We start from the raw sequence: 23,922 nt of genomic DNA, 5'->3' as shown, positions 1-23,922 counted from the left end.
CTTGCCGAATTGCCGTCATAACCATAAGGATCTGTGAAGTTCTTGCCAACCTGGTTGTCGATGCGTCAGATGAGTTCTACATCAGCGTAACCAGACTTCGATGCGTAGCGGCGGAAGTTCTCAGTGAACTGAATGACCGTGGAGTGAGTCTTTGAGCACCACTCCTCCAGGGATGTTTGCGCGGTCTTCTCGGGGGCCAGTTGACGGTAGCCTGCCTTGAGCCGGTTGACGAAGTTGGTCCAGGATCCAAGGGTTCCGCCGTTTGATGCTGTCTCGACGTAGTCCTCAACGTAGTCGTGCGCACCGCCTTCCAAGTACATGAGGGCCAGGGTAATCTTGTCGTTGTCCGTGGTGATGTTCTGAACACGGAACCAAAGGCCCATCTTCTGTAACCATTGTTCGAGAGTGATGTCCGAGCCTTTGTTGCCCTTGTACTTGGGTGGTTCTGATGCCTTGATATGCGAGGCCTGTGATACGACAGGGGCCGGGGCGGTACTGATACCAAGTGTGGTGCGGGTTGACAGACCTTGCTCCAATTATGTAAACTTAGCCGCGAGTTCCTTGTACCGTTTGACAAGCTCCGTGTTATTCCGGTTGAGAACCTCCAGATCCGCATTGACAGTGACCAGTTCCGCCCTCAGCTGTTTGTTCTCTTCGACGGCTTTGAGAGCGAGGTTCCCAGCAGTGTCAGCCTTGGTGTGAAGGCCTGTCATAGACGTGTCCAACTCCTTGAAGGTAGCATGGGTGGTGTCGCTCTCGTTGAGGAAGTCGTTCCGATGTTCATATATTTTGCTGCCGAGGATGTTGTAAACGTTAACTATTTCCCGCCGGGTGATGTCCCTTGTCACAGAGATGGTCCAGTCGACGTAAGCCGGGTTGGTGATCCCTAAACTATTTGCCGAGGCGCGGATAGCGTTTTCCAACGAGTCATATTCAGCACCAGCGTAGATCCATTGAATTTCCGGGTACGCTTGAAGCGTGGCAGTGGGTGAAGCCGGGCGGGTGTGTGCCAGTGATGGGGCTGGGTGGGTGTGTGGCCCCGGATCTTCCAACTCAAAGTCATCCTCTGCCAGAGGGGCGTAACGCGGGCCTGAAGCCATTGGTAGAAAACTATACCTGATACAAAACTAAACAACGATCCAATCCAGATACCCAAGATGTTCTAACTCCACTAGAGCTTTGACAATACACTCGAAGTTCTGCCCAAGTCCACTAAACTTGACCTTTCCAAACTCCTTGCAAAACCAGTCGATGTTTTGTTGTTGGCTGCGGGTCCACGAAGAGCCGTTCTCAATGTTGTCGAGTATCCACTCGAGCCTGTCGCCGATGCGTTGAAGGGCGAGCCGATGGTCGTGGGGGATGTCGAGTAACTGGTCCTTGCGATCGAAGATGGCCTGTAGTCTTTTGATGACGGCACTGACCTTGGAGCCTACAATGGCAAGGAGATCAATGAGATCGCGGTGTGCGAAGGAGGGGATAGGTGGTGCAGAGATACGGTACTGGAGAGGGACTGTAGGGGTGGATGGGACAAAGACTGGTGGTGGTGTGGTGAGACGTGCCACAAGCGGTCTGTTGAGCAGCTGACTAGGGGGCACAGATGGTAGGAGGGCCTTGCGACGAGGGACGATCGGGGTATGCCTATACTGACGGCGGTGTCAAAGGCGATCTGAGGTGTCGTCTGCAAGGGCGTGGTCAATCTGTGACTGGACGTCGAGGTGACCGTGTCTCTTGAAGTGACGACGGGTAAACTCCGGTAGGTCCGAGTCGGATGGAAGGATAGTGGGGGGGGATGATAAATGTTTCAAAAAACTCCTGGGAGAAGAGATCCGGTCCGCAAGTGGTTGAGACACTCTACGGAGGGGATGGGTAAGAGACTTGATCTAATGTCACAGCCAACGAGCTGTGCCACCAAACAAACAAGGGTAAGTGTCACGGACGTTGGACAGACGCCCCTTTTTGCCGCCCATCCCCCTCCCCTTGACGCCCACCTTCCATTTTCGGACCATTTCCTTTCTTAGCCCATCCCAGTTTGGACACTGTAGATATGTTCCCACACCCGCATGCTACGTTCCCGTGATCACCATGCCTTTACCTTTTCCTTCTCGCCCTTTGTTCTCCCTTTGTCATCTTCACTGCCTCGCTCTCGCGCCTTGTCTTTGGTTGCTAAGCAGCTCTTCTAGTATATAAGGACCCCCTTAGGCACTCCCTAGTCCCCATCTCAACCTCTTGGTCATTGGGACTAGGTGAGTGACCATAGCGTTGTATCTCTCTCTGATTGCTAATGTATAACTTGGTCATTGGGACTAGTCTGTCGCTCTCTGTGTGAAGACTAGCTTTCGTAGGTCTCGTGCCTTCGTGCCAGCCTCCGCCCTGCCCTCGTCGAGTTTCTTGTCACGTTTGTCCCTCTCTCTCTCTCCTTCCCTTTTGGCTCCTTGCCGCTCGCCTACGGGGTCGTCGCCGAACGTCGACCCGAGTCTACGCACCTAGTCGCCGCGACAGTTGTCCCCATCCCCCACGGGGTCTCGTACTACTAACGCTCCTGCGTTACCAGCAGAGTTCCTATCACGGTTGGACCTAATGGTCACGTTCCTTAAGGGGTTCGACGCTACTGACGTCGGAGTTACCCCACCCTGCGATATCGCCGGGCTTGCTCGAACCAAGCTATTCTCGGGAGCAACTTCCTGTCGGCGACCAGCAGTAGGCGTCGAACTACTTGCTATGTCCTCAGAGAACCGGCGGGTCCCTGTGGACCTTAGGGGAGCGCCGGTTTGGGGTGAGTCCGCACGTCTGCCAGATGAGCTAGGACCTCCGGGGATTGAGCTTCCTGACGAAGTGTCCGGGTCTCGGGGAGACCGCCTCAGAGGCGAAGCTCGAGTCGAGCTCGCGGTCTCACGGTGTGTCGCGTGTGATGTCGAGGGTTCCGTCATGGTAGGTGCCTAATGCACAATACAATCTAGAAACCCATGTATTCGTGGTATGAAGTGTAAAAAAGTGTAAAATTTACGGGTGTCGCCTGATTCACACAAGTCCGAAGTACACTGAACCAATCTCTAGATTGAGAGGGCGTATACTATGGTGGACGTGGTGAAAGGCTGAGAAGCCTTCGCCACGTCGCGCGGATCCAGATGGATCAGCGCCGATCACCATGACGATCCAGATGTAGATACAAGATGTAGATTAACTACGTAGATAAGATAAGATAATGAACGATCCGTTACACAGGCGTTCCTCACTAGTTAGATCTCGTCGACACGTTCCGAGAACGCGTCCAAGCTCTACTAGTCTACCACACCACGCGTCATTGCCGTAATGCAACAGGCGGATGTATGCGCCATCCCCCGAACTACATTGTATCGGGCGGCCATGTCCCAAGAGCACGCCGGAAACGATCAAGCCCGAATATCTGCGATCCACCGCTCACCGGAGGACAGCAGCAGCACCGATGGGCACAATTTCAGTGCAGCCAAAGACACCGTCCGAGACATGCACAGGGAAGCCCAGTGGGATCAAGCATGGCACGGCTAATACAATTATTACACACTTACAGTCGGAGACGATGTTTACACCAACGGCGGTGGCCTCTGCGTTGGGAGGGCGGCGCTCGCGTTGTCATCCACGGCGATGACGATCACCTCTGTCGAAGAATCAACGACAGATCACTGGGAGAGTGGGGTCAGGAAATCGGTCTCGACTTGGCACTTGAAGATGGGGAAAGGTGTATTGGGGGCGGGTAGCACTCACAGCGAAGGAGATCCGAACAGCTTGCAGGGGCGCTGGAGAAAGCAAACGTCACAGAGATCAAGGCCAGGAGGACACATGGGAGCGCGGAAATTGGGATGGGAAGGAGGGCGACAAGGAGGAGAATCCGACGTGGGTTGTGCGAGGGTGCTTGCTTCGGGCGACGGGGAGAGCCAAGTCAGAGCGTACTCAGCGCCAAGCGTCCGCCGGTGCTCGTATTGCAGCAGAGACGAGCGAGCGAGCGAGGGGAGTGCATGGGACTGCGGTAGGAAGCGAGAGTTGTTGAACAGGCGCTGGTTTACACAGCTTGCCTAACACAGCCGTCACAAGATATGGAACGGCACAGCCGGTTACTGCAATAACCGAGGCTGTACTACTCATGTGGTACACACACAGCTTCGCTGTGTACGCACTGCTTCTCTGTGCGACTGTGCATCCTGGGAATGTACTGTATAGTACTACGTAGCCACAGATGTACAGTAGTATATATAGGGGACCTCTGTACCCCCAATCTACAGTTCAGTTCACTCGAACATCTCCTCTCATCGCTCTAACAAGCCTCTTACAACCAACAACCCTTCTAGGTGAGTTGCAGGCTATCCGCTGTCGTTGCCACCCGTGGGAGAGCCCTTCGCCCCCCGGGTTCAACAAGAGTCCCGAGGTGAGCTGAAGGCGGGGAGGAGGCAATCGAACAGGGGCAATGCACCTTCTGACTTCGCTGTCGAATGTGCTTGCGCGTCTCGTCCAAGTTATCTGTCCGATTCCTGATCCCTAGAATGCCGCAGCCTGTCATCAATGCAATGTTCAGGCGGGGCCTTCAGGAACGCGGAAAAATCTGACCGGAGGGCCGCAAATGCACCGGTTCAGGCTGTAACACAGCGGTGTAACGCCCGGGTCATGGTGAGCCAGTTAGACACGAACACTTAGCCTCTAGGGGGGCAGCATAGCAAACAGCTCTTGGACCTAGCTGGGGCTGAATTCGAGAAGTGGGGAAGATATCGAGACTTCCGGGAGCAGCTACAAGGGCGACGATACCTTCCCACGCACCCACGTGTTCCACAACGGTCACTCGCCATATCGGAGTTGCTACACATCTCGGAGCTCCAAGACGCCTTCCGTTCTACTTGCAACCTATAGATGGGAACGACGCAATTGAAGTGACGATCGCTTCCACGTGCGCTTTTTGTTCGGGTGAGTAACGAGACCCCTTCCCTATATCCCCGTCGCCCGCCAGGTGGGCATTGTACATGGCCTGATATAGATTGAGTAGTACCCTACTATACGGGGCGGCCTGTCTGCTCCGAACCTCGCTCTCTTCCCGGAGATCGTAGTACCCGCACTGTCAATCAGTCATGCGCGCTTGGACCATGAGGCTATCCCATCGTTCCTCCGCGCGTCAAGGAAACACAGGAGAGCCGATCTATTGCGCGTTAGCACTTCTTCTTGACTTGTACAAGGTTATGTCGATGGACTTGTGTCAATTCGGACCTGACGCGTTCGCCCATAGCGCCACCTCCGGGTACTGAGAATCGGTCCGCATCGTGTCCTGACCAGTCCCTTCTACATGTTGCCGCCTGGTCGAAGCTGCTTACTGTGATGTATTACACAAAAAAGTAAGCAGTTTTGAATGCCAGACTCGCTGGCCGTAGACATCGTCGCGTCAGAACTTCTCAAGTGACTCTCACGCTTGACGCGCTGCCATCAATCTGCCGCTCAAACATGCCGGCATACCAGGGCTAGAATTGGCCCACAACTCGATACCTCATCTGTTCCCCCATCGCTCTTGCTTTCCAACGTCCGGGCTCCGATAGTCCTGGTGCCAATTCAACCCCGCAGGCGTAATCTGCAATACCTCTCACTTTCACATATGCTAATGGAATGCGGTTTGCGCCAGGCATAATGCCTTCACTATAGAAACGTTGACAGGCAGGGACTACATGTTGGCCTTGTACTCCTTTCGCTAAGGATTCCGGTGAGAATCTGCAGTGAAAATAGCGAAGGCAGTGTTAATGTCAGAGCTTATGGGTAGTAGTAGGCTATAGCAGGTAACGTACCGTGTCCCCAACACCCTTGAATCTGCCCTCATGGTTCACATCCATCGCTATTCCTGCTCTCCCTTCCCCATTCCACTGGAATGCATCGAAAGAGTAGTCGATTTCCTGAAAGACGACATCCCCACTCTCTGCAATGTCGCTCTCACAGCGCATGGCCTTCTCCCGAGAGCCCAGGTGCACCTCTTCCATACGATCGGAATCCATACCGTCGATCAGGCGGATTCTCTCCCCAAGTTACTCAAGGAGAGGCCACATTTCTCGCAGATAGTGCGCGTGGTATCCATCCTCCCGACAGGAAATTCGCAGACATTACTGCATGCCATGCCCGTCCGTCTTGTCCCGCTTCTCCCCTACCTGCGCTGTTGGAGACTACGAGGTAGAGAAGTGTCGACGGCTGGTGCACAGGCCCCTCCGAGGATGAATCTGCATCCCACGATGCTCACTTCTATCAGGAGTTTGCTCGCAGTGAGGGAGCTGGAACTGGCGTCGCTCACATTCCCATCCGTCTCCGAGCTCGTGCGGCTCCTCATATCTGTCCCCACGCTTTCTGCCCTCCACTGTACCAATATTAAATTCAAAGGAAAAGATGTTCAACCAGACCTTGTCAAATGTCGTCTGGACAGGCTACCGGAGATCAGCTCGTTGACTGTGAGTTCGTCCCATTCAACGATGTCCCACAACATGTTCTGCGGCAGAGACATTGGTGCTGATACAGTCCACAAATTCTCAACCGGTCATACAGATCGTGGACACCCACTTCTCGTTAGCTCAAACACTCATTCCTCGATACTGTCGTTCTCTTCAATCGCTCTGTCTGGGTATCAGCAACACCGGAAAAAATATTAACCAGGGTACCGCGCTGCGCAGACATGCCGACCACAACCAAGAAGCAAGCTCTCCCGCCGACATAGTCACACCTCCTACCACAGATCAATTACGAGCCCTCATCACTAGTGCCACCCTCGTGCGCGACCTCACATTAAGGATAGTCGTACATGGAAGCACCCTCGACTTGGTCCTGAACATCGTCAGTAACGTGTTACAAGCCCTTCGACTACCCTTGCTACACAACTTCGAGCTGGAGATCCACTGCGACAGCTCAGCCGAGCTCGCGTTGGCCACGCGTACCAAGTCAGTCGAGGGGATCTGCAACGCGATCGACGAGCTCCTGCTCTCGCACAATTTCGGCCTCGTCCACGTCTCTATCCACTCCCGGAGGCAGCGCATCAAACTGCTCAGACCCCAGTTCGAGCGGCTGTTCCCCTGCCTGCACACGCGCAGGATACTGCAAGTCAGCACGCACAGCATGACAGGTACGCACACCCATGTTCTCTCCCTTCTCCCTCGCCACTTCAATTGACTCGCCACAGGACACGCCGAAAGTGTGGGACACGACCTCACAGTCGACGCCCTCGCCGTATCCCCCAACGGCCGCTTCCTCGCCACGGGCTCGCCTGACGGCACCCTCGTCATCTGGGCCGCCCACCCGCTCTACTCCAGCCCCCGCCCCGCCCAAGAATGGCTTGTCGGCAACGCGCACCACACCGCCCGCGCGCTCTCCTTCTCCCCCGACAGCCGCCGCCTCGCCATATGCGCCGGCTCCGTCTGCCGCACCATCGTCTGGGCACCGCACCCGCAGCAAAACAAGAACGGCAGCGGCAGCAGCAGGAGCGCGCGGTGGCTCCTCCACCCCGACGCGCATGCGACGCTGCAGGTGTGGGACCCAGCGGCGGGCGCGCGGCTGCTCGTGCTCGGGCGCGGGGGGTACGTCCCGACGGTGTGCATGGCGGACGGCGCGTACGTGATGGACGACAACTTCACGTCCTTCGCGCACCCCGCGTGCGATGCGGTCCACCTGTACCGCCAGCACGCAAGCGCGGGAGACGAGCCTTGGCGGGCGACGCATGGGGTCGCGCACGGGGCGGTGTCCGTGTCCGTGCCTGCGCGGCGTGAAAGCGGACGGGGAGGCGAGAGCGAGAGCGCTCCGCGGCGCTTGATCGCGGCGAAGTGCGTCTCGCCCGATGGCCAGTACGCCGCGTACGCGTCGGGCAACTACAGTGCGGTGCGCATGGTACGGCTGGTGGACAGGGTGTGCGTGCGCGAGCTGGACGTGCATCACGCGGAAGTGACGCTCCTGGCCTTCGCTGTACTGCGCGATGATCGCGGGATGGAGAAGGAAGGGCTGGTGTCGACGGCGAGGGACGGGGCGGTCTGTTTCACGGCGTTGCAGCTCGACTAGGGCTGTAGAGTAGCAGGGTCGCACGTCGCGCCGTCCCGCTGAATGTACACGTACGAAGACTGAAAGCGAGCCTGTATGGTTTTGGATCCGAGACACTTCACGAAGGGCAGGACGCTAGCATGAGCGAGTGTGGGCGCAAGTACGCAAGGGGTCGACAAAGACGCAAGCGAACATGGGGACGTGTCAAGCAACGACAAGACTGGTTCTAACAACCACCTCTAAGTACAGAAAAGAGGCCATTGCCGAGTCGAGCAAGGAAACATAGAAGGGACAACGGGCATTGCACTGCATGCGCGATTTGCAACACTGTAACCATGAAACCGAAGAGGAGGACGGCAATAGGACGTACGCACCTATGTTGTCTAGTCCACGTGAACGATCCAAATAATCGGCATCAGTACGCGGAGCCCCCTCACGCCCTCGAACAACTCCGTTGTGGGCCGGGATGGTGGCAAGGCGACCAAGTCCGTCCTTTCAGTGTATCCGCTGCCGCCCCATTCCGAGAGGGATTTTGATCGCCTAAGCTTGCTGCCTCACGTTGTGCGGTTTGCAAAATCGACAGCCAGAAGATGATACCCAGAGACGTCCCAGAGACAAGGAGTTACCGGCGATGCCACCAGCAGGGGAGAAAGAAGGCTCATGGCGTCTCTTTCATCCGGTAAATGTCGTCAACGATCGGCCCGGGGAAGTCGCTTGTGAGAGAACGTCTGTCTAGCGTCTCCAGTGCTTCGCTTCCCATCGTACCTCCTGGGGGTTTGAGGCACGTCCCGCCGCGATGTCGTATTGTGGGCAAAGACAGTGGGAGAAATGCGCACCGTGACCTGCGTCCAATTGAGGATCGACCCGTAATAGCACCCGATACATCCGGATATCTCCGATGATATAATTCTGCGTTCACAGTGGGAGACCCCCTAGACCATAGTCCTCGCCGCTGCTCCTTTATCTCTATAGGTGGGCATATATTTTAGTACTGGTTCAATAAACTCCTTCAAGGCAACCGGCTGATGAAGAGAACGCGATAGCCTTCCTCACGAGTTAGTCTGTGCCGAATTCTGGGCCGTTCCTGGTCCCCTTCAGTGATACTATCAGTACCCCCGGCAACTGGGTCCGTATTGGTTGGATATACCCATCACTCTGTCGATCATAAAACTCATATAGTACTTTCATGACCAGATGTACAGATCGCCTTTGACAGACCTTTCGACACGCAATCCACGGAGTCGAAATATTCTACCTCCAGAGAAGCTCGCAGAGCTTGTGTCTTCATACATCGTGTTTTGTTCGGTAAGCGATGGAATGCATATCTCATATAGATTGACTTAAAGGTAGCCCCTTACAGAGGACTGCCTCATTTTCAGACAACTGTTCGTCAAACCTCCTTTCGTTGACGTTGTGCAAGATATACTGTTTCCCTCCGCTGTCAGTACGCTCTGGAACTCGCTCGATGTACATGCGGTTTATAGAAGCTATGACACAGTCATCATGTGGCTCCTTAGCACAGATCGCGCAGAGCTCCACCACTTCATCAGTCCCCAGCACCTTTCGGATGGCTACGCGATCCTGTCGCATGTATGGGGCAAGAAGGAGCAATCTTTCCAGGAGACACCAGCGTATCACAAGGATCTCCCCTCTAATCGACCAAATGCTCGCGATACGGCTTCGGAGAAGGTCCGCCAATGTTGCATTCTTGCAGAACGGGATGGCCTTCGGTGGATTTGGAACGACACATGCTGTATTGATAAGACCAGCTCTGCAGACCTCTCCGAGGCGATCAACTCCATGTATCTCTACTACTCACTCGCAGAGGTCTGCTATGCCTACCTAGCGGACGTCGCTCAAGATCGATTTGACACCGGCACGAAGGGACTCTTCGCCGCGAGTCAGTGGCATACTCGGGGTTGGACGCTACAGGAACTCATTGCCTCCCCATTCCTCGTCTTGATATCCTCAGACTGGCAGAAGCTCGGTACCAAGATGGACCACGCTCGGTCCCTGAGCAAAATTACCCATATCCCTGTCGAAGTGCTCCTGATGCAGAAGCCAGTCAGCAGCTTCAGCGTGGCCCAACGCATGTCGTGGGCTTGCGGACGCAAAACCACTCGGGTTGAGGATCGTGCCTACTCGCTCATGGGAATCTTCTCCGTCAACATGACGGCAATCTATGGCGAAGGAGAACGTGCATTTCGGCGACTGCAGGAGGAGATCATGAGGCAGTCTATTGACCCATCGCTATTCGCCTGGGGCGACTTCTCGGATTGGCAGGACTTTCAAGGCTTCAACACGTCGACGTCCGAGACCGAGACCGGTGGCGGTTCTCATATGCATAATTCCTATACATCATATCTACTGGCGAGATCTCCAGATGATTTCGCCCCAAATGCCTCCGGCAAAATAACTTTTCGTCGGGAGACCTCACAAATCGCCTCTGTTAAAAAGGTATGAGATTTATCTAAAAATCATGATTCCAAGCACTTACCCTGATCCCGACGCGTCGTTCACTCGATGACTAGCGCACTAGTTTAGCTCTCAATACGCATGATGTTCCCACATTCGCCGCCACCCCCTACGGCTGCCTATCTCGTCTCGTATGCTTTCAACTAGGTCATATCACTCTTGCTAGTCTAGCATGTCAGTGGGATCAGACGCCCAGATCCGAACAGTTGTCTTTGTGGCTAGTCCTTCAACGCTGCGCAGACACATCCCTTGACAATCTAGGCCCACTCTACCACACCGGAAGTCAACGGCTCGGAGCTGTCAGTCGACGGATAGTGGGAATCCCCGAAAACCTACATCCATGGAAAAGGCAGAAGATCCGGCAGCAAGAGATCCACATAGCGCTCTGGCATACGACTCCCAAGGACACATCACCTCCGATCCCCGTGGCACTTGAACACAAGCGCTTCCAGACCCCCTTCCATATCACTCACGACGCTCTTCGTAACACGTTCCTAGAACCATGGAGGCTTCACCGTGCACCACCCGTTCCGTACAACTGGCCCGGGACTCCCCCCATTGCGTTCCATTTCATACGCGATGATTTGCGCATCGGCGTGCAATTCATTATAGGACTCTGTCTTACGGAACCCGGCCAGCACTTTGCAAGCTTCCACTTCTATCGATCGGATCTGATACCGGCTCAAGATCATTTGCTAGCCGCGCACGACTGCCGATGGGACCATATCTCAAAGTGGCCAGAAGGGCTTCAAGGCCAAGGTGATATACAGGCTTCCTCTCTTGACTACTATCGTAAGATAATCTGAACACATACAGGATCCCGCACCTGGATCCCTTGCCAGTATATCAGGATCATGTTTGTACCACAACTTCTGTGCACAACGAGTCCTCGACTTATGTTGGACACTGTCTGGAAAGGACCTGTAGATTTGATTGCATATGGTAGAAGGTGACTCGTGCCTGGTTTTCGGTATTATATGAGCTCATTACTGTTGCTCCTCAGACAGGATGCGTATGGAACGTTTTTGCGCAAGCAGCCTCATGTCGTCCATGATGGGCAGCTCTCGAAATTTATCACGAGCAGGTTGTCAGCGTGATGGTCTTGGCTCCTACATGCTAGTAGAACAGTATCCTTGTCCTTGTATAGTCCGCGTCTATGACGGTTTCAGGATAAGTGATGAGGACATCTAGTCCAGTGTTTCGCATCCTCCTTGTTTTCGGTTTCCCATGAAGACTCTCTTACTACCTAAGGTCGAGTGGACAAAGATTCAACCCCATTGTTACGCGCAAATCCCATTGAGATTGTGATAGCCGGCCTTGGTCTCCTATCCGTACAATCAATGCTTCTCCATGTCGATCTGGACTGCCATGAATAGCCGTGAGTAGAAGCGCACCGTTTTGGAACCCATGTGCATCCGCTCTCGTTGAATCTCTGACTCCGAACGCCTCATACGGATCACGGATGCCTAAGGGCATGATAACTCGCCTCTCATTTCGACAGATTATGTTGACTCACCAAGGTGTCGTTGTGAAGTAGCTGGCTTCCGGACCGTAACAAATGCGGGACTTCATGGCTGCAGGCTCACTCCTACTGTCTGTTGGCACGAACACCGTCGGTAGTCCGAAATGCCAGCTCCATTGTGATCACTTGCAATACAAGCTCTGTGCGCGGTATTTTCATTTCAACGTGGGCCAACAGCCAGCAGCTCGAACAGGATAACGCTACTGCATTGATTAGAACTGCTCGACGAAAAGGTTGGTGCCGAACGGAACAAAGGAACGAGGTGGACACAGGAAAGCAGGCATCGTCACAAATAACATCAGGATAGGTTGAAAGACGCGAAGCAAGAGATCTGCGATCTAAATTTTAATCCGACGGTGTCAAGAAACTGGCCAGAACCCAGCCGACGTCTCCTGCCTGGTCCCGCGCGAGCAGGAGACAGTCCTCGCCGTCGTCTATGTACAGAGGGAGATCGCGGTGCATGGACGGGTGTCCCATTTCCTGCAGGATTCCATACACGTCGTCCACCCGAAGCGTGAAAAATGGCAGGTCGCGGTACTCCACGCCCTCTGGTGGCTCGCATGAGTGCACCACGCGGCACTCGTACAACGACGGTAACCGAACTCCACTCTCCCGTCGTGTTTGTATCGCCGGCCCCGGCCGGAAAGTCGGTTCAGTCGGGGATGGGACGTTGATCAGGCTGGGATTGCTGTCGTTCAGGGTAACGTTGTTGTCGACACCAATATATATAGTGGAAGACCGGGACGGGGTGAGCGGCGGGGGGGCCGGCGTGCTATTCAACGTCCGCGGAGGGGAGGGAGCGCGAAGAGAATGAAGAAGACCACGTTGAAACCCGTCGTCGTCTCCCCTATGGTCAAGTGCCGCTTGCCAGATCCTGAGTCCTTGGATCTGGGCCTCGACCTTTACAAACCGGCCGCGCCACGCCATCCGTGTGTCCAGTACTAGCTCCGCCTCGTCCACTGCCAACGTGTCCCGCAATTCTGTACATCGCTTGCGCACGTTGTTGTAGAATCGCCGCTGGATCTGGTTAAACATGCGTATGCACACTGCCATACCCTTGTCGATGAGCGAGAGGTAGGTTGGGAGCTCCGCAAAGAGCTGCGTGCGGAGCGCCACGTACGACTTCGATGTTTCGATGACCTGGGGCGGCGGCCGGCTCTTGGCCACATTCAAGTACAGCAGCCCGTAGTGCAGAGGCTCGAGCGTGTGCATCGCCTCCATCAGACGCATGGGCGCGACCATCGTGTCGACCAAGCTCGTGAGAAGGGGTAGCAGCCGTTCCCTGAGACCATCTTTCGTCTCGTCGCATATCGGCGGGAGCTGGTCGCGGATGACTTGGAGGAACGCGTCGAACGCCTCCGAGGGCTCGTCGTCTGAGCCCATCCAGACCACCCGCCCGAACGCGCGCGCCCACTGGTCGAGCGCACACATGAGCGCCTTCATCGAGTCCGCCCACTTCATGCTGTCGCGCGCCAACTGCTCGACAAAGGACTCGTAGCTCTTGAGTTGCTCGCCCATCGCCTTGATCGCCACCGCCTCCATGTTCGCCTCGACAACTTCCTCAGTCTTCAGCGCCGCCGAGCGAAAGCTCTTCATCCGCATGCGGCTCACAGACGCCGCGACCCCAACACTGAGCGTGCTCTTCTTCGCCTTCACCGTGTCTACGCCTTTCTGTGGGGTACTGATAACAGCGGCGCTGGTGAGCACGTCCCGCACGACCTCCCTTCTTCTCCGCTCCTCATATATCTCCCGCTTAACTTGTTCCATTCGGGCATGCGCCTCCATCAGGTTCGCCTTATCCGGATGTGAGTCCGGGGTCTCGGAAATGATCGCGTGAAGCAGCATCGGATATTGTGTCAGCCGCTCCGCCGGTTTGAGAAGAAGTGACGGAAGGTCCCAAGCATCTGAGAAGTTGAGAGTCAACACCTGGGTCCGCGCAAGGTACACGTTGAATGCGGGTGTTCGTGAAAGGTTGTTGAAGCGCTCAAGGCTAGAAGACTGCTTCCTGGCGTATGCCTTGTAAAGGGGTTCCATCAGCGGAATCTGTATTGCAACATACGACCGTGGTCAATATCGCGAGAATGGATGGAAGCACAAGATCAGAGGTGGAAAAACAGACGAACAGAGTCCGTGGTCAAGGTCCCGAGTGTGCTATGAACGTCTATAAGGGGAGGACGTACCGCTGTGAGAAAGAGCTTTCCGACGTAGTCCTCCCATTCACTATTCGTAGTGAAATCGCCCAAAGCACATTCAAGGTCACTGACGAACTGCTCGGAAAACGTCGCAAGCTCCGCGATATTGTTAAAGATAGCCTTGACATCTGCTTCTGTCATTGGCGGCTGACCGTCGGCCGAAAGTGAGGTGAAGGAAATGTCGGAGATGGTTGAGAATGTTGCCCGAGACCCACGGGGAATTATAGAACCAAAGTCTCGTTGACCTAATGGGGAGATCAGGGGTAAAGCCTTCGTCAATCGCTGCTCGTGTAGGCTAGCTATCGAGATACATACCTGAAGCCAACGGCAGATGGAGGTCCCGTAGAGCCATAAGATGAATGACATACTTCCGCTCAGACTCGAGAAGGTCCAGCAGAGTCTGTCCACGCTTGGTGATGGGGTGAGCCATGGATGTGCGCGCAGAAATGAGGGCGTGGGTGGAGGAGAGCAGCGTTGCACAGTCATCAAACAGAAGCTCGGCATCCATCGACACTCCGGGAGTGCCGCTCAGCACCGACGACTGTCTCAGAGGAGAGGTACTTTCTAAGGTCACAGAGCGCCGCAGATGGGAGATAGGTCTCTGGGCAGGCTGATCCACAATAGTCGAAATGGAGTCGTAGCTACGAGAATGCAGCAGTGGCATGACAGGGTCGTCTGTGTCCAGCGTGGGTTCTTCTGCGATAGTCGCGAGGCCGTATAGTGAAGTCGAGAGCGGCGGCTCATCAACCGAAGCGAACAAAGGTGGCTCATGCTGGTCACTCTCTGCAGTGTGGGGTAGACGAAGTGGGGGATCCAAGGACATCTGGGGAGGCAAGACGAAGGATATAGACGTATCGGTGGAACAGAAAGCCTCAGACGACTAGGAGGATGAGGAGTTAGAGACTGAGATGCCTGTAGTCGACACTCCGCACAACATGTAGTCCTTTACAGAGCTCGATCCGACCACACCAGGAAACACGAGGCAATCGCATGGCCTCGGCGTGTGCTATCCTGTGAACTGCGAGCTGGCATGGACGCCCGCGCTGACACAACGACATGCGAAGTCCTCACACGGCGCTGTTTGAGCGTTACACGCGCCACTCGCCTGCTTGCGCGCATGCCTGATAATTATCAGCGTTCACATCATCTTCCTGCATCGAACTGGCCTTCGCCGTGCTGCGCGATGACCGCGGGGTGGAGAAGGAAGGCCTGGTGTCAACGGCGAGGGATGGGTCGGTCTGTTTCACGGCGTTGCGGCTCGACTAGGGCTTCAGAGTAGCACGGGCGCACGTCGCGTAGCCCCGCTTAATGTACACATATGATGACTTACAGCGAGCCTGTATGCCTTCAGATCCAAGCCACTTCACGAAGGGCAGGACAGTACCACGAGCGACTTTGGGCGCGAGCATGCAAGGTTCGACAAAGACGCAAGCGAACACGGTGAGCAATGACAAGATTGAATATGGCAACGTGTAGGTACATCACAGACGCCATCCCAGAGTCAAGCGTCCAGTAACGAGGTTCGCCAACAAGACACATGCAGCGGAGGTCCACGGGACAGCAGCGCACCGAGAGGACAACATACGCGGACAACGTATGACACGTCCAGAACCTAGCGACGCAACAGACCCGCCACCAAGGAAGCACAGATACGAGAACCTCCGCCGCGAGTGGCACAGACCACGGACGACTGAGCTGGCTGAGTTCTGATGCAGAAGGGACGATAGAAATCACGCCGCACGCGCGGTTTGCAGCGCCGTGAGGACGGTGAGCCTCCACAGGGAAGGGAGTCGCGTGCAGGTCTGCACACCGTTTGCGGTAGGGTGTGGAGAGCACGCCGCACGCACCTATTTTTCCCGTCCAAGCAAACAATCACGATCCGAAGGCTGCTTCATCGGGGCGAGAGGTTTCCGTCCGTATGCGTATTCCCCCAGAGCAGCTCCAGTGCGAGACGGTAGCAAAGCGTGTCGCCGTCTGAATGGGCCACCCGAGTCCGAGAGGGGTACAATGTCGCCGGTGCCAGCCCCTACAGGTTACGCGGGCCATCGGGGCAGAGTGAGGACCAGAAACGTAGCCAGAAGACGATAGCCACTAGAGACGTTCGAGAGGTGAAGCGAGTTACGGCCGCGGTGGGCGCAGGAAGAAGAAAGAGGACTGGCGCGCGCCGAAGGTAACGGGAACGTCCGAGCGGTGCGCCACGTGGCTTGTTTGTGGCTCTTTCTCTCTCTGCACGACGTCGTGTGCTGGCCAATGCGGAAACGAGTAAAAGCGGGATGCGGATTGTACGTAGGCAGAACCAGTACTCGACCTTGTGGGTCAACACCCGGCTGCAACATAGGCCGTCTTGGGCTCGCCGCGCACCATGACCCTCCGTCGGTCGCTCATACACGGACGTGTCCCTCGGGCTCCTTGATAGACGAGGGGGTGGGTGAATGCCGTCCATTGGTGAGTTCGTTGTGAAACAACCGCTACTTACGTTTCTTTTACATCCCTAGGCAGTGCTTCAGCTTCACCTCGTACCACTTGGAGATCGAAGACGTGTCCCGCCGCGATGTCGTCTGGTGAGCATGGAGTGCAATTTCCTCGTCGCTCAGACCACGAGAGCAACTCACCTCGGTGCGCGCCGTTGGTGAAACTGACCATGGTGCGAACTCGCAGATGGTGTGCCGTCATGAATGACGTCGTGGAGGCCGATAAGGCTGAACAGGCGCCCGTAATTGTTGAATCAACCGGTGAACGCTGTTCCGTCCGGAACCCGCCCTCGTTGGGAACAGTACACATATGCTGCGAGTAATAGCGGCCAATAGTGAGCGAGCGAGGCAGGTGCAGGTCCCATACTTACGGTGCAGAAGGGTGAGTGAGCGTCCCTGCTCAACAAACGCACGCTCAACGAGGACAGGTCTGGATCTGCGAAACAGTTGTCAAGGGCGTTCTCCTTCGCAACCGATCTTCTCCACAGGTGGCGGGCGACCGCGACTCCACTGGATGATGAGATCGGTATCTCGCGTGGGCGGTCAGGAACGGGCACGCGACACGGAGTATCTCGAGGGCGTACAAAGGCCGAGGGCGGAAATAGGCCGCGGAAATAGGCCACAGAGGGCTTGCGCCTTCAGGAGGTTGCGTTGCCACGTCGAGAGTGCTTGAGGAGGTCGGACTCGGTCGGCGGCGGAGAGACGGGAGCGAGTAAGACAGCGCGACGCCGGACGAGAGCGACACAACGCAGGCAGACACGCGTGACGTCACAGCACGTGTGTACTCCATATCGAGCAAAAGGAAGGCCGGACGCAGAGAATGAAGGCAGGGAAGACGTCACTGCTTCCCTCGCGCGAACGGCAGTACTTCTTATCCGGCCAATGGAGACGCGGCTTCGGGCATATTGCGATTAGAGGACGTCGCCTCTTCAAGAAGGGAAGCAGGTGCGCACGCCTCACGTTAGACTCGCCTCTGCCCGTCGCCCTCCCTATCCCCCCCTCCTTCTCTCTTCCCTCCCTCCACCTCGCTGCCCCATCCTCTCTTCCTCCCGCTCCATAACAGGTTGCTCAGGATGCGCTCCGTCTTTGCTACCGCTGTCGCCGTGAGTACCCCGTTCCTCGCGTTCTCATGGCCTAACGTGCTCAACCCGTGTCTCTAGCTCTCTGCTCTCACCGCCTCCTCGGCGAAGCAGATCGTCATCACCGTTGGCGGTAATACGACCAACAACGCGAGCACCGTCTTCCAGCCCGCAGAGGTCACCGCCAACATCGGCGACGTCGTCTTCTTCAACTGTGAGTAAATTCTCCTACCCACGTGGTCGTGTGCGGCGCTGCTGTCATATCAACCACGCCAGTCGCGTGGCCGTGCAATGAGGATTGCGGCACGTCTTTCGGGACGTAGTCCCAACAACTCCCCGCGTTCCTTATCAGCGTGGGATACCGTCAACTGGGCGTACCCGTCTCATAGCCTTCACGCGTATTACCCTGCCCACGTACCCTCGACGCGCCCCGTCTCCAAAACGCTCGGCTCGCTGACCCCGTCCCCCGCACGCAGTCACCCAGGGCAACCACTCGGCGATCCAGTCCGAGTTCGCGTCGCCCTGCATCCCCGCCCACGACACCAACATCACCGTCAACGGCTTCAACTCGGGCCCCCGCGACGCCGGGAACGGCACCGCAATCACGAACCTGCCCGTCACCGTCACGGACAACAACACGATCTGGTTCTACGACGCGAACACGTGTGCCGAGGGCGGCGTGGGCGGGATTAACGTCAACGAGAGCAGCACGGAGACGCTTGACGGCTTCAGGGTGAGTGCTGCGTCCTGTTGACTCGTCTGGGCCGATTGAATTCCTGATCATGGGTTTCACGACTCACAGCGGAACGCGATCCGCCTGAACGGCACCTCGACATCGACCTCATCGAGTCTCTCCGCGACACGCACAGGCCCGAGCGCGGGCTCGTCCTCGACGTCGACGTCAAGCCCCAGCAACAAGTCGAGCGGCGCAGAGCGCGCCGTCTCACTCGGCTTCGCGGCCGTCGTGCCTATGGTCGCCGCGGCGTTCCTCCTCTGATCTTTGGACCATTGGTCCAGACTCTGGTTTGCTCGAGGACAGTTTCTATCCCCACTGGGGCAGTATGTGCGTGCGCCCCGGCCTTCGCTCGCTCAGTTCCTGTCTGTACGGACCGGCTATACCCTATGACACTGTGCCTGCCCGATCCCTCTGACTGCTCGGCTTCATGGTCTGCATACCTCCTTTGCGGGTCGTCACGCGCGTCGTCTGCACTGTCTTTACCAGAATGGATACTCGACGCGGCCGCGTACAGACTTCTATCACACGTGTTCATGGCTCGGACGATTCATGGCTGTCGTTGGAGTAGCTGTGTATCACCGCTTGTTGTTGTGCCTCTTCTACGTCGTGTTTTGCTGTTTCGTGTTTGCGTTCTGCTTCGTCCATCTGCTCAATGGCATTCGCTGTTTCGATGCCATACGTCGTTCGGCGTACCGTTTGTGATGCGCATAATTAGATACGGAGGCGACGGTACGTAGGGGCGTGCAATGGCGTGAGGATCGTGCGGTAAATAGACGTATATGCGGGATTGCAATGCCGTGGAGGGATATGTTTAGGAGGAGCCGTACGGAGGTGCGACTATCGTGTATCGTACAGTCTTGGAGATACATACGGAAACGTGGCTGGGGCGGGACTCGAAAGCCATGTCCGATCTGAAGGCGGAGAGCAGAGAGACCGCGGATATCGTGCTAGTACAACGGACGACTCGGACAACGAACGAAGCGATGTAGAGACGCGAGATATGGAATTCATGGCGGGATCGAGACGGGACAAGTCACGGTTTACGACGACGCGAACCGCGTGCGGACGCGACGTCCTCGGGAGCCTCTGGAAGCCGGGAGCCACGTCGGACCGTGGGGTTGGAGAACGACGCCTCCGAGGCGGGACGACGGGGGGAGGGGGAATGCCGGGCGTTGCCGCTAGGGCGACTCGGAGCCTGGCTTCGCGCAGCGCCAGAGGGGGACTGGGAACGGTGGGCATCGTGGGCGACCTCGGGGGAATGGAGGCGGCGGTCCGATCGCCGTGGCATGGCCCTCGCTCCATCCGAGTGCGTCGCCTGAGGCGTGGTGGAGAGTATGATCTCGGCCCCGAGCCCGGCCTGTGTGTCTAGGTCGAGGGCTTCACTCGGAGGTGAGGAAGGCGTAGGCTGGGCTGATGCGAGCCGTCGGCGCATCGACGCAGCAGACGCAACATCACGTTGTCTCTGCGTCCGTAGCTCCGGCTCACTGATCTTATATTGAGCGAGAATGCACGGATCCTGTTAGATTGCGTGTGCACTCACTGGTCACCGTACGCCAGGCGGCCGTCATTTTCGGTCAACATCCCACGACGTTGATGGGAAGGCCGGATATCGATGTACCTGTTATCCAATGCATCCTTATCAACTGGCTCCTTTCCGGGACCCAATACGAGGACGCCCGGGCCATACACGGGGCAAGGAGTAAAGCAAAGTATGATTGTCAAGGAACGACCGGCCTTGCCGATACGGCACATGCGGGAACCTACATGCCTTGAGAAATTGTGCAGAGGGTATCATAAATGCCACGTACCATCTGGACGACCCCGGTCATCCTGTCCTTCTGGCCAAGTAGAGATATGGTCCCATTCGCAGCTGTGAGTGAGATACTCGTCTGCCGACGGCGATTCCTCAGCCGGGTGGGGGTGAAAGCTTGCATAGTGCTGGCCAGGCTGCACCGAATCACAGACTCCAAGTACAAGCCACAGGCCCTTCTTGACGGATCCGCGGCCCGACGAAAACGATAGATGGAAGGCGATGGGGACGTGCCCGTCCCAGTCGAACCGGACAGTCGGTACAGAGTCCAGATTGATCCGTTCATCCGCAGTCCAAAACGCGCGTCTCAGAGAGTCTGCGGTGATCCGGAACGGTGTTCGAATGCGCTCGTGCTCGAGCGCTACAGGAATTGGGTACGCCGTTCTCTTTGGAGTCGTGTGCCAGAGGGCGATATAGAGCTCCTCGCTACGAAGCCCGAACGATGGATCGGATGGCCGATGAGTATCTAGTCGAATGGCGGCCAAGCGTGCATATTTGTTACCACAGTGATAGAGAGGTTTGGCATCGTGTGGTGGTGGATCAGGGCAGCGTTGAAGGATGAGCCATAGGGACAATGTCTCGACTGTGTCTTCATCCTGAAAATGACATGCCGTCCAAGCTAGAGTGAGCTCGCCCCTATCGAAGCAAACGAGGCGAGAAAGGCAGCCGTATGGTGTCATGGTGCATGCGGGAACTTTGTTCCAACCGGAGCTGTGCAGTACGCTGTGCATCAGCAAATGGGGTGGCAAGGGATATGGGCTGATCACACACTATGCAGGTACGGCGTGAGAAATGGTTGGCGACAACGTCGTCCTTCCAGACCACCGTGGAGCAAAATCGTCAGGGGATCTTGCGAGAAGATATGAACGGGCGTCAGCGTGCGCATGAGATACTCCATAATCGGGCAGATCGTGAACAGAGACGGCCTCGATTCTTCCCCATGCAAGCAGGGATGGATCGATGGTCTGCTTCATGATCTCCTCTTGCAGCCGTTGGAACGCCCGCTCGCCTTCGCCATAAAGAGTTGTCATATTCACCGAGAAGATTCCCATCAGCGAGTACGCACGATCTTCAAGTCGCGTGGTCTCCCGATCGCAGGCCCACGACATGCGCTGAGCGACACTGATATCGCTCACGGGCTGCTCCATCAGGAGCACTTCAACGGGGATCTTGGTGATCCTGCTCAAGAGGCTCGCATGTTCCATCTTTGTGCCGAGTTTCTGCCAGTCGGCGGAGATGAACTCGACCACAGTGGCTGCGATGAGCTCCTGAAGCGTCCAGCCGCGCCTGTGCCACTTGCTTTGAGCGAACGGCGCCTTCAAGTCGTCAGAGAAGCGATCGATTGGAACATCGGCCAGGTAGGCGTAGCAGACGGCGGCGAGGGAGTAGTAGCGAAACATTGAGTTGATCGATTCGGAGAGCTCGGAGGAGCTATCCTTGTTGATACAGCAGGTGTCGTCCCAGAGCCAGCGAAGACGGTCCCGTTCCGCGATCTTGCAGATCTGACGGACCTTCTCGGACGCAGTGGTATCACGAACATTTGGACGATCGGGGCGCATGTCTTTGCGGTATCTGGGAGTGTCGTGGAAGAGCTGCTCGTCCTCGCCCCATACGTGCGAGAGGATCGCGTAGCCGCCGGGGACAGCCTCGGGATCGATGAAGTAGTGGAGCTCGGCGCGATCGGTGCTGAGGAGCCACATACCGACTGTACGATCAGATGTCTATCAGTGACGCTTGTCAGTCAAGGATTGATGACAATGTCCAGGTATCTATGAGTGATGCTTGTCAGTGGAGAACTGATAATGACGTACCGGGTCGCAGGGGTTGACAATCTTGCGCGTAGGGAGGGAAGCCAAGAAATATGGTGTGGGGATAACAGGTGGTCTGTGGGACCTTCTCTCCGTCAGTATTCTGAGACACGCACCTGGAAGCCTCAGAGGGCGTACTTACTGTTAGAGCCGGTGAAGGGAAAGGAGATGAGATGGGCGCGAACGAATACACCAGCATTAAATACCCGGACACTGGAGCCCCGGGGGCCTCACGCCCGACGTGCCTATGTCATTTCTACGCTGCTGTGGAGGCATTCTGTAAAAATTCAGCTACAAAACACGCTCCTTCGGCTCTTGTCAGGCACACCTGCGAGCAGGTTGCAGCATGTGGCAAGGACTAGTCAGGAGGTGATGCGGACCGATTTTGGGTACCCGTATACGACGCTATGGGCGAATGCATCAGGTCTGGATTGAGGCAAAGTCGAGAGCAGTTCACTCAAGCCTAGAAGAAGTGCGATGGTGTGGTGATTTGTCTCTCTGTGCTTCTCTGACGAGCTGAGGTACTATGGGGTAGCCTCATGGGAGTTGTGTGCATGATTGATTGACGTATCGGGTGGGATCTCCTGGAAGAGTGCAAAATGCCGAGTAGATAGTTCATCACGGATCAGATAGCAGGACGTTGCTGGTGAGACGTACGCACGGTGGTCACTTGCACGCGTGCGTGGGAAGTGGGTACCGCACAGCACTCATGAGGGGGCCCGTCTGAACTTGAACATCGCACTCGTGGCAGGCTCAAGCTTGTCCCAGGACACCTCCAGGCTGCCGCGTTCTGGGGCTCGGATGTTGAGCAGCTTGTGACTCGGACTTCCTGCCATGAATCAACTTCGCGATCTGATTTCCTCCCGCACTCTCGCTCGCTCCTCCTTCGGTCGCACTCTCAAGTTTCATTCTGATCTATCTTCGTCTTGTCCTGTAACATTTTTGATTGTGAGATTTTTAGGCCGCCCTGCTACCATGTACTTACGCTTGAGTATGGTCTTCCTCAGCTCTCAAGCTTCAAGTCGAAGTCGCAATCTGTGGTCAGACTAGTCTCGTGACCAGACGTTCGGAGCTTGAATCGGATGCGAAAAACCGGGGGCATCCGAGCTCCTGAACGTCTGGTGGCTTTACCCCCGTGACTCCCCGCTCGGTGACCGGTGTGACCTCCCTGCCTCTTGTCCTTCGTGCGCGTCTGCCTGCTTATCTCCCCGCTATCTTCGAGTCGCGCTGAGCCTACTCCGCTCTTTGTCGACACTCCTCTAACTGGTACGTCTCTATGACATCTACAAGCCTTTGCTACACATCCTCCATACTCAATCTGTCTATCTCTCATATAGGCAGTACACAGTAGTCCGCTCCATGGGCGCTTATAGATCATCGCGCACCCAGTCTAATCCCACCAACAGTGCCTCTGAGACATCCGCCTGCCACTGGTGTGGCACCTTCCCTCCCATGCGCTGTCAGAAGGTCTCTTCAAGCCTTTGCTGTGTGGCCTCCGAGTTGTATCCACGCGAGGCTTTGGCGGCGTCTTGGGCGGCTTCCAGGATGGCATATGAGCGGGTGTGTTCTTCGTGGGATAGTAGTCAGAGAGTAACGATAGCCATGTAGAGTATATTAGAGCAAGCCAGACATGATAATCCAGGAGATCATTGTGTCCAGTACAGGAGGTTTCGCAAGGTGTAACTACAACAGCAGGCCGCCACATCGCACGTCGCCCTCTGACTTGTTCGGACTGCCTCAAATGGGATCGATATGTGACACAGGTCACCAAGCGGGGAGTCACGGGGGTAAAGCCGACCAGACGTTCAGGAGCTCGGAT

The 23,922-nt window shown here is 56.1% G+C and overlaps 7 protein-coding genes across 7 annotated transcripts; 3 read left to right on the top strand and 4 right to left on the bottom strand.

Annotated features, from left to right (window-relative positions):
* Positions 1–164: 164 nt before the first annotated feature.
* Positions 165–455, bottom strand: DICSQDRAFT_31729 (uncharacterized protein; the record flags this gene model as incomplete). The annotated part of the gene is made up of 1 exon (XM_007366551.1): positions 165–455. A coding segment is annotated over one exon (291 nt), but the record flags the coding sequence as incomplete, so codon positions are not given.
* Positions 456–1,127: 672 nt separating this feature from the next.
* On the bottom strand, positions 1,128–5,996 carry DICSQDRAFT_170918 (uncharacterized protein; the record flags this gene model as incomplete). The annotated part of the gene is made up of 2 exons (XM_007366550.1): positions 1,128–1,643; positions 5,793–5,996. The coding sequence occupies 2 exons, from the start codon at positions 5,994–5,996 to the stop codon at positions 1,128–1,130; spliced, it is 720 nt and encodes a 239-aa protein (XP_007366612.1).
* Positions 5,997–6,227: 231 nt separating this feature from the next.
* Positions 6,228–8,031, top strand: DICSQDRAFT_127586 (uncharacterized protein; the record flags this gene model as incomplete). The annotated part of the gene is made up of 3 exons (XM_007366549.1): positions 6,228–6,440; positions 6,535–7,105; positions 7,163–8,031. 3 exons carry the CDS (start codon positions 6,228–6,230, stop codon positions 8,029–8,031), a joined length of 1,653 nt encoding a protein of 550 aa, XP_007366611.1.
* Positions 8,032–9,582: 1,551 nt separating this feature from the next.
* On the top strand, positions 9,583–10,272 carry DICSQDRAFT_22306 (HET-domain-containing protein; the record flags this gene model as incomplete). The annotated part of the gene is made up of 1 exon (XM_007366548.1): positions 9,583–10,272. A coding segment is annotated over one exon (690 nt), but the record flags the coding sequence as incomplete, so codon positions are not given.
* A 1,903-nt stretch (positions 10,273–12,175) lies between these two features.
* Positions 12,176–14,632, bottom strand: DICSQDRAFT_87630 (Dbl-like domain-containing protein; the record flags this gene model as incomplete). The annotated part of the gene is made up of 3 exons (XM_007366547.1): positions 12,176–14,050; positions 14,188–14,444; positions 14,515–14,632. 3 exons carry the CDS (start codon positions 14,627–14,629, stop codon positions 12,353–12,355), a joined length of 2,070 nt encoding a protein of 689 aa, XP_007366609.1. The 3' UTR covers positions 12,176–12,352.
* Positions 14,633–17,704: 3,072 nt separating this feature from the next.
* DICSQDRAFT_137329 (uncharacterized protein) lies at positions 17,705–19,193 on the top strand. The gene is made up of 4 exons (XM_007366546.1): positions 17,705–17,773; positions 17,831–17,963; positions 18,226–18,482; positions 18,552–19,193. The coding sequence occupies exons 1-4, from the start codon at positions 17,744–17,746 to the stop codon at positions 18,744–18,746; spliced, it is 615 nt and encodes a 204-aa protein (XP_007366608.1). The 5' UTR covers positions 17,705–17,743; the 3' UTR covers positions 18,747–19,193.
* Positions 19,194–19,295: 102 nt separating this feature from the next.
* DICSQDRAFT_87626 (uncharacterized protein) lies at positions 19,296–21,926 on the bottom strand. Its single transcript, XM_007366545.1, has 4 exons — positions 21,067–21,926; positions 20,294–21,006; positions 20,026–20,245; positions 19,296–19,969 (listed from the first exon to the last, which is right to left on the bottom strand). Exons 1-4 carry the CDS (start codon positions 21,852–21,854, stop codon positions 19,519–19,521), a joined length of 2,172 nt encoding a protein of 723 aa, XP_007366607.1. The 5' UTR covers positions 21,855–21,926; the 3' UTR covers positions 19,296–19,518.
* Positions 21,927–23,922: the final 1,996 nt, after the last annotated feature.

The sequence above is a fragment of the Dichomitus squalens genome (assembly GCF_000275845.1).
Source record: "Dichomitus squalens LYAD-421 SS1 unplaced genomic scaffold DICSQscaffold_18, whole genome shotgun sequence".
In the NCBI taxonomy this organism is placed as follows: Eukaryota; Fungi; Basidiomycota; class Agaricomycetes; order Polyporales; family Polyporaceae; genus Dichomitus; species Dichomitus squalens.
The sequence above is the reverse complement of the archived record's forward strand: the minus strand, read 5'-3'. Positions and strand labels throughout refer to the sequence as shown.

Coding starts and splice junctions, on each gene's coding strand:
- DICSQDRAFT_137329 (XM_007366546.1), top strand. CDS start 17,744: ATGCGCTCCGTCTTTGCTACCGCTGTCGCC. Junction 17,774..17,830: donor TCTTTGCTACCGCTGTCGCC/GTGAGTACCCCG, acceptor CCGTGTCTCTAG/CTCTCTGCTCTCACCGCCTC. Junction 18,483..18,551: donor AGACGCTTGACGGCTTCAGG/GTGAGTGCTGCG, acceptor CACGACTCACAG/CGGAACGCGATCCGCCTGAA.
- DICSQDRAFT_87626 (XM_007366545.1), bottom strand. CDS start 21,854: ATGCGCCCCGATCGTCCAAATGTTCGTGATACCACTGCGTCCGAGAAG. Junction 20,246..20,293: donor TGACCGGGGTCGTCCAGATG/GTACGTGGCATT, acceptor CAAGGCATGTAG/GTTCCCGCATGTGCCGTATC. Junction 19,970..20,025: donor CGCCTGGCGTACGGTGACCA/GTGAGTGCACAC, acceptor ATATAAGATCAG/TGAGCCGGAGCTACGGACGC.